This window comes from Melospiza georgiana, chromosome 4, assembly GCF_028018845.1.
Source record: "Melospiza georgiana isolate bMelGeo1 chromosome 4, bMelGeo1.pri, whole genome shotgun sequence".
Taxonomy (NCBI): domain Eukaryota; kingdom Metazoa; phylum Chordata; class Aves; order Passeriformes; family Passerellidae; genus Melospiza; species Melospiza georgiana.
The window spans coordinates 15130856-15139926 of record NC_080433.1 but is presented as its reverse complement, the minus strand read 5'-3'; the positions used below and the strand labels follow the sequence as shown (position 1 = coordinate 15139926).

At 38.4% G+C, this 9071-nt stretch overlaps 1 protein-coding gene across 1 annotated transcript in view; it reads left to right on the top strand.

Moving 5' to 3' along the window:
- The first annotated feature begins 1210 nt into the window (after positions 1-1210).
- STAB2 (stabilin 2) overlaps positions 1211-9071 on the top strand; it is a 79936-nt gene continuing 72075 nt past the window's right edge. The window contains exons 1-4 of the mRNA XM_058022797.1: positions 1211-1327; positions 3488-3621; positions 4750-4865; positions 8634-8719. Coding sequence (XP_057878780.1) covers positions 1244-1327; positions 3488-3621; positions 4750-4865; positions 8634-8719 — 420 coding nt within the window. The 5' untranslated portion in view covers positions 1211-1243. The remainder of the gene's footprint in view (positions 1328-3487; positions 3622-4749; positions 4866-8633; positions 8720-9071) is intronic.

Genomic DNA, 9071 nt, shown 5'->3' with positions numbered 1-9071 from the left:
CAAAGCCAAAGTAAGGTGAAACCTTGACCTCAGAAAGAAGAAACAGCCCTTCTAAGGAACCTGCCTACTCTCAGCATGTCCATCACAACCTGGCTGCTATCATGGCTGCATAAACAAGGAATGATTTACTTTCCTCATCATACAGAGAAAGGAACAGGATTTGATGAGTGTACAGGAAACACCTTGCCCTGCCATCCCAGCAATTTTGCAGAGTTCTTTTAGAGCATTTAATAAAAGTAGATGGGTTTGTACATTATGTTGTATGTTTATCACAACTCAGTTCTTCAGGAAAACCACAGATTTAAAGATAGGGTGTTACACAGCTTTGTATTAAGGCACCGTCTAATGACAGAAAAAAAATTCTAAGGTTGGGGGACTAGGCAAAGCTGACAAACTGGAGGGAGCCACATTATTGGGTATTTGAGACATGAGAGAACCTGCACAAGGCTGACCAGAGCAGTGGCAAAGAGCAGCACTGGAAATGAGCTGAAAAACTCTGAGAAGAAAGAATAAGTCTTGCTTTTGGCAAATCAAAATACTCAAAATGTCTGAATATTCATCTCTCCCAGCTATACTCAAGTAATACAGCTGAATCAATTTTCTTCTGCTTAGCTCCAGAAAATCAGTCAAAATGATTTAACAAAAATACCAAAAAGGGAGAAGAATATGCCCCTTTTTATGTAGCTAATCAAATCTGGAAGAGGTTCTTTTGGCCTCCTGAGATAAAATCTGTAGTACTTCTCCCAGAACCACATTGGGGTGACCTATCCTTATGTTATTAGGGCTGATAAGCCAACTTCCAGAGATCCTTTGCTCTCCCTTAGATCAGTTAAATAACTGTAATAATGAAAAGCTCAGTAGCTATTCCTGCCCCTTATCCTTGCTCACCTAAAATCATCCTCTGTCATAACAGTTCAGTGTCCTTGGGTTTGTACTGTCAGCAGCTCCAGAGAGAGGAATAAATGATGGGAGCCCTGTCAGGATATCCTGTCATTCAGTGAGGGAGGCTTTATTCAGCTTTCCAGTGAAAGCTTTCAGCAAATTCCCTGCATTTTGGAATCTCTCCTGCCTAGCCAAGCTCTGCATGCCTTATCCTTCACTCATTTACCTTGGGGAAGACAGGAGCCCTGCTAAAAGTATTTGCCTGAGAATGCAGAAAAAACAGCACCTCTAACAATCATTTCATGTCAAAATTTGAATTTTCATCCTTGGACGGCTCTGAAAGAAAAAAGTCCAGTTCACAATGGAAAAAAGTCCAGGGTTTTTATTCTTTTTTGCTTTTTTGGTTGCAATGAAACTCTGTTTGACATCACAAGTCCAAGATGAGGTAAGAAGCAGCTTTTTACATATTGGATAATTATTTGTCTGTATTACTCTGTGTTATAGAGAGAACGGTTATCAGATACTGTATCTTATGGCAGAAAAACCCACTTTAACAGTCACTGGTGGATATGACAATGGATTATAACCTGAGAGATCTGTAATTCAGTAATTCCTCTGAAATAACAGAAATGTATCTGTTTTTTCTGTATGAGAATTTGGCTAAAATGATATAGCATGAGTACACTGAAAAAGTCTCTAAAATTGGCATATGTGGTAAAAGACTGTAAATGATGCATTGATCAAAAGAAATTGATTGGGATTTCTGGTAAGTCAAAAGATGAAAGCAGAAATTTTTCTATAGCAAAAATTATAAATTTTTATAATTCTAGCTAAAAGGAGGAAAAGCTATTTTAGACAGGTAAGGGATAAAAATCAAATTGAGCTATGTAAAGTAAAAACACAAAGTTATAAACATAATTAAAGGGTTTGTAGACGTTTGGGGAAGTGGTGCATTTGTCATGTACAAATACTGTGAATCTGTGGAATTTCACAACATCTGTTTTCATCACCCTTGAAGAAAGGCAGAACAGATTTAGAAAAGGAAATAAAAAGATAGAGAGGAATTGGAAGGGAGAACACACTCAGGTGTTTTGTTGCTATTGTTGTTGCTTGGTTGCAGTTTTTAAATGGAAACATACTGAAATGTACAAAAAGTACTGGGAAATATGTTTTTCTTAAAAAAAAAAGAAAACTAAAAGAAGAGTCACTAAAAGAAGAGTCACTAAAAAGTCAACTTTCTTCCATTTTCTCTAAAAACAAAAATGGAAAATGAGGAATTGGGAGAAAGTAGAAATAATGTTCCCATTCCAAAACAAATAGGGTTTTACAGCTGGTGGTAGAGAAAGGGCATAAGTTATTTTTATTTAAATTTTTCCTTTTCAAAACACCCAATTAATTTTATTGTTCCAAAAATGAAAATTTGATGGAGTGCCTTTAGGATGACAACCAAATTTCTTTTCAAGCTGTGTTCACTTTATACACTCATCTGGGAAAAGGTCACATGTTTACTTCAAAGACACCTGAAAAGCATCTACACAACAAAAAGATTTCAAATATTTCAATGTTTCAACCCAGGTCAGGTTTCAACAGTGCACTTCTGAAAACTAAAATTTGACAACTAAATAGATGATGAAATGTGGTTTTATGTGGGTGATGGCAATCACATATAGTGGCTCTGAGGTTATGGAGTTAAATCTCCTTATCAGTGTCTGTGATACATCCTCACACACTTTGCTGCTGAAGTGCCCAGCTGTAAAACTGAGTGAGGGCTTCATCCAGAACCACCATGGGACTTGTGGAATTCCTGCCCAAGATGCCTGGGTACCTCCCAGAGCTGCTGTGAGGTTCTGCAGAGGCTGCAGCATCCCATGAGTGCCCAGAAGGTCTGGGCTGCACAGGGTTATGCTGTTGGTTTTTAAAAATCATACTCTGAATTAGGTCATTTTTCACCATTTGTGAATGGGGAACTTACTTCTACAAATACCAACAAGAAGAAGATGAAGGCAACATTAGATGTAGTTCAGCAAAGACTTACTGCTTTAAAATCAACACATAAAAACAGGTTAAAACAAAACAAAATATGGGGCTGCTCTTCTCTGAGTGCTGTAGTGGGGTCAGGCCCAAAATCTCCACCAGATCTGAATGCAAAGCAAGATGCCATTCTTTGACACCAATCTGAAAATACCAGCCATAGCCCTTTAGATCAGTATGGTGGTGCTGATTTAATTTTGCCTCCTCCACACCTTGTTTAATTTTGCCTTAGTAGGGCAAGGCACTTGTCAGCAGCTTTGGAACTAACACTCCCTAGGCTGATGCTGTCTCTGTAATTTGTCTTTTAAGTCTGACAAACTTAGCATTTGTTGATAAAGCACTGTTAGGAAAAATATTACACTTAGAAGGGTTTATCCTGCAGTGGTTGGACATATTTTGTGCAGGAAAAGCTCTAATGTGTGGTCTATTTCCTAGTTTAGTTCCAAAACAAGGAGCTCCTGCTGAACAGAAAAGATCTGAGTGAGCACAAAGCTGAGTTAAACTTGTCATTTTTCAGCAATGTCACTTGGGGTAGTGTTTTTCCTTCTTGTTAATTATTCTGCTCCTATTGCAGGTGAAGAACAAATGTGACCAAAAGCTGCTCATTAGAATGAAAACAAAATGTGTGCCTTGCTCTTCAAACCTTGACACCCAGTGCCCTGCTGGTTACACCAAAATTACCAATGGGACTGGGACACCAGACTGCAGGTATCTCCTCTGCCAGAGCTTTTCTCATTAATACTGTTTTTAATATTAATTAATATTAATTAATATTATTATTTCTAATATTGTATTTGTTTATATTGATATTTTAATTCGTTTTTATTTACTTATATTGATATTTTAATTCTTCTAATATTGTATTTATTTTACTGATATTACTATTCATCAATATTAATATTCAATAATAGTAATATTCATTAATATTAATTATTCTAATAGTGCATTTATATTATAAATATTAATATTATATTTATTTTTAGTTTTCTGATATTAATTAATATTAATACTGTTTCTAGTATTATAAAACTATAAATATTGTCTAATATTATAAAATATTAATATTGTTTCTAATATTATAAAATATTAATACACAAAAAATTCTCTAGTCTGTGCAATTTTCTTATGGAACATTTACCATTGGCTTCACCAACTCCAGAACTCAAGGTGCATTCAGGGTGTTTGATGCTTGAAGTTAAACAGCAAGTGATAGAAGAGGAAAATAAACATTGCTATTGATGGTCTAACAGATTTTCTCTTGAATAGAATCATAGTCTCTGCTATATTTATTCTGCATACTTGATATGAATGATACAAAAATATAAATTTACATACTATATTTAGGTGTTAATATTCTATATCATATAAATAAAGTATTTTTCACACTTCTAGATCAGGGAGTTGTGGGGATGAAGGGCAAGAAGAGATATCTCAATACCAATTTGACATCTTGCCATTCCAATTGGGGAAAAGAAGCATAGAAAATACAACTACTTTAGAGAAAAATTATTTTCAGCTTACTTAGAATTTAAAGAAACTTGATATTAAACAAGTTTTAAAATACTGTTTCAAATAAAAAATTAGAGAAATGGACTGCATTTAGGCTGGGGGTGGGAAGATAAATACAGCGTTCAAAAGAAACAGCTCCAAGGATCTTTTTAGACTTTGACATCCACTGCATGTTTTAATGAAGAAGAAAAAAGGTACATCAATGCAACCAAGCTTAAAGTTCTCTTGTCTGCCACTGAAAGGAGAAGAACTTAAAAATTTCATTTCCCCCTCCATAGGAGGTTTTTAAGTATTTTAAAACAACTCTAAATTTTTTTTCCCCCACAGGTATTACCTGGAAACTAAAACACACACACTTTCTTTTTCGGGCTGTCGGCACCGTTGTGTGAAGGAATTTGAGCAACCTGAGTGCTGTCAGGGACACTGGGGCCCAGACTGCATGGGTGAGTTGTTTTGGGCTTTGGGGTTTTATTTTCATACAGAATTTAAACAGAAATAAAGCAGCAACTTTTCTTCTTTTTGCAAAATATTGCTGTGAGAAGTTTGTTCCTCCAAGCTTGTTATGAAAGTAGAAATAAATAGCAGTTTTCAGCTAAAATGCAGCTAAAATTTCAGCTAAAATTCAGCTTTTAATTTACAATGAAAAATTCATAGAAAAGTGAAAAAGAGACTCAGAAAAAAGAGCCTGGAAAAGAGACCCTCAGAAAACCTCCTAGATTTTGAGATTTTCAAAACAAATCATTGCAGTCAATGCCTGCAAAATTATTTCACTCAGAAAGGCCACCAAAATGGATTTTAAAACTTAAGATTTTACAACCACAAATTAAATGTTTCATTTTAGGTCAAAATCATCTTCATCTGCACCTGAAATATTTCCAAATCCCTTCAATTCTTGATTTTGTGATGCAGGGAGGATCTTTTCTTTTAGCTCAACTTGAAACTATTTCTTTAACTGCCTGTGAATGCTGAAGCAAGGGAATGAGGAGTGCCTCCCCTCCTGCTGCCCCTTTTCTCAGGAAAAGCTTTTCAGCATCTCCACAGATGCATCAAATCTCAGGCTACCAAGATGGGCATCCAGACCCACAGGGAAAGTTTCCCTACCCAGCCAGAGTATTTCCTCCTTTATTTAATGGCCTCAAGGTCTGTTTCCATGTCTGTCCACAAAACAGATTTTTTAAAAAAAATTATAATTTTAGCCCAAGCTGTTATTTAAACACAAGAGATTTATCTATAAAGGCAAATAGCAGATAAATGGATAAGTCACATCATTGATTTATCTACTAGAGGAAAGCAGCTTCAAGGGAAAAGCCAGGCAAAGAGCTGAGTGCACAGCGTGTGGTTATGTCTCCTGAAGAGAGTCACTTTGGGGTGGTTTAACCTCCCCACCTCCAAATGCAGCCCAGGAGCTCATCCTGCTGTGATCAGGGTGCTCTGGGCAGCCACACAGTATTTCTGGAGGGACATCAGTAATTCTGGAGGGACATCAGAGGCCCTGCCCCAGAGTCAGAGCCCTGCCTGCCCCACTGTGTGGAGGAGGCTGCCAAGGCAAGGAAGCCCTCTCTTCCTTTGGACAAACTTCCTGACCCCAAAAAGCAAAGAATCAAGGTCTCAGCATTGTTTCTGCCTTCATTTGGAGGGAAAAATATAGTTATCTCCATGTTATCACAACCTCTGTAATAGAATATGGCACAAGTTGAAATATTTGGAGGAAAGACAGTCCTTCCTGAGGCTGAGCAAAAATCCCTGACTAGGGGCTTGCTTTACATTTATCATTTGATGGCAAGGACAAAATTAGGTCTTAGACAGCACTCTGACTTCCTTAAATGATAGCAGATGCTGAAACACACAGTGTGAATGAAAGATCTTTTGTCCCCTTCCCTCCCCACAAAGCACACCAAGCTACCCAGCTGCACTCCAATCCCTCTGCAAAAGGCCATAAAGTCAAAAAGAGAAAAGCAGAGGATCTGAAAAGATCCAGGGGGAAAGAGCACAGCCTTTCAATACTATCATCCAGCCACAGGTATTACAGCTGGAGGAGCTCAGGTGCAGCAGGAGCTGCTTCCTACCCCTGCACAGATTCCCATTCTGGGCAGATATTTCCATGACTCCTAAAAAAAGCCTGAAAGGTGTATGGCATGACCAACTGAGCAGAAAGGACTGTGAGAATAAAGGGGGGGGGATGGGGGATGTTCAAAGAAAAATAAAGGCCAAGAGGAAAGATAATAAATGTAATACTATCAAATTATATGGTTCAAAATACTTCTTTTCAAGTACTACTCACTGCTTCAGCCTCACAGGGAGTGAGGTGAAGGGAAGTATTTTAAGAGGCTCTATTCAATAACACTTGGAAAGTGCTGAATTTAAGTCCATGAAGGGGAAAAATGCTGATAGATTTAGGTTCTTTTGGCCTAGATTCAAAGATTTGTCCTCTACACTGTTAAGAGATAAGCAAGAGCATCTCTTTCTTACTGCTTTTCAAGAAACATCCTCAATAAAAGCAAAGGTCTGGCCTCTCCCCAGGGTGGCAGCAGGGGACTGTGCCAGCCCAGCTCCAGTGTCCCAGCACTGCCTCCTGTGGCCCTGCTGCTTGCATCAAACTCTTTATCTGCCTGGCCAAACTTGTTCAACAATCTGTAATTTACCTCACTGCTGATAAAGCTGTCCCTTGGTGCTGGTATCAAAGCAAGAGACAAGATGCAGTGAAGACAAGGAGTGAATGAATGCCAAGGGTAAAACTAAAACCTGCTTTGTTAACAATTTTAAAGTAACTTTTCATAGGAATTATACCATGATCTGACTAAAAACCACTGTAATATACATTTCCTGTAGGAAATCTTTCAGTAAATATTTGAATCTTGAAACATTTTAGACAAAACAATTCAAGATTTTTATTTTTATTATAAATATGGTTATTTTTTTTCTTATCTCATCCTGCTGTCTGGGGCTTTTGTTCAGACTGTCTCACCTTCTGTACTGCTGCCTGTAACCATGGTTTTAGGACCAGAGGTACTGAAGAGCATAACACACCTTTGGCACACAAGTTTGATTACTGACCACAGCCCCTTGGACAGGATTTGGTTGTGAGATATCTAGAGATTTCAATTTCCAATATTATTTGAATCAATTATCACAGTCTTATGAAGGTAGCAGGGAAAATTTCCCATGTAAAGAAAATGCAATTTTTGGTGGGAGGGAAACAAGGCTTATTATACCCTAACTTAGGGTATAATATAAAATAAAATCCTGAGAGGAAACTATCAATCCATCAGAGTTACATCAACACACAGGAGTGTTCAGGCAAGCTCCACTTGTGTCAGAAAAGTCAACAGCTTAGGGTGGTGCAGACAGAGGGGGATCAGCAGGAGCAAAACCATGTGGTACTTTAGAATAAGAGAATTATTTTTTGTTCAATCCTTTGACCACAGTTGTGGGGGTACCAGTTGTCGGTTTCTCTGGACTGAAGGCACTTGAGATGGTAGTTCATGTTCAGATTCAAGTGCTAATTATTTCTTATCAGTAAAACAGTCTGACTACAGTGAGATTGGCAGCAAGGAACCAAATGGCCAACAATCCCTTGGTGCAAGGTCTTTTAAGACTAAACTATCCAATTAAGAGCTGACACCAAGATTATTTCCCATTTTATAACCCAATATCAATTATAAACCAATAACTGATCCCACAGATCTGCAATGCAGACTTTTCTGCCCAATTACAAAATGCCACCCAAACCCATGAAGAAGGAAGAAGAAGCATGAAGAAGAAACCCAGGATGACACCCTGTGCCTTCCATATTGCTCCCATCCACAACATACTAAAAATCCCAAAACCTAAATTTCTCACCAACTGATGCACCTACACTGCTCTCTATAACCTATTTCACACTTTTGTGGGTTCCAATCTATCTTGAAGTGTAGGAAACGTTCTCCATGAATGAGGGTCAAAGTCAGTGCTCCCTTGGGAGTCAGGGCACCCCAGAGCAGACAGAGAAATATTTCCTGTGGGTTTCCACACACAGCCTTAATTCCCAGACAGGAAAGGGTGGTGGTCTCTGCTGATGCTAAGATTCCAGCGAGGAGATTCAGGCAGCTGCAAGACAGAGTCCTTGTTTAGCCCAAAACCCTGCAGCTGCCAAGGTGGTCAGTCACCTGTGTGCAAGGGGAGCACAAGGGTCACAGCAGGGTGGCTGATGGCTCAAACATTGTCATTTCCAGCATGTCCAGGGGGAGCTGCATCACCCTGCAATGGGAGAGGACGCTGCTCGCAGGGCATGGCTGGGAATGGAACATGCACTTGTCAGGTGAGTTCTCTCTTTTGAATGAAAACCAAATCAACAATAGCATGTAAGCTGTCCCAAGGAGTAATGTATGCTCTACTCTTTACACACATTAAAGGGAATGTTCCAGAAACAGCAGTGATTATCACCTTGGAGTTCATTTTTTGCTTGGATTGCATTAATTTTCACATTATTACTTCTCCAGACTTAAGCATGTTCAGGTGAAATTATTAAGAAATTCTTCCACCTTGCCTTGCTGAGACAGGTGTTCTGAGTTCCTCTGTTTTTTAAATTGTGCTCTGTTCCTGTTTTTTAGATTTTAAACCTGTGACTTTTGCCCCTAAATAGAAAGAACTTATACATGGGGCAATACTCT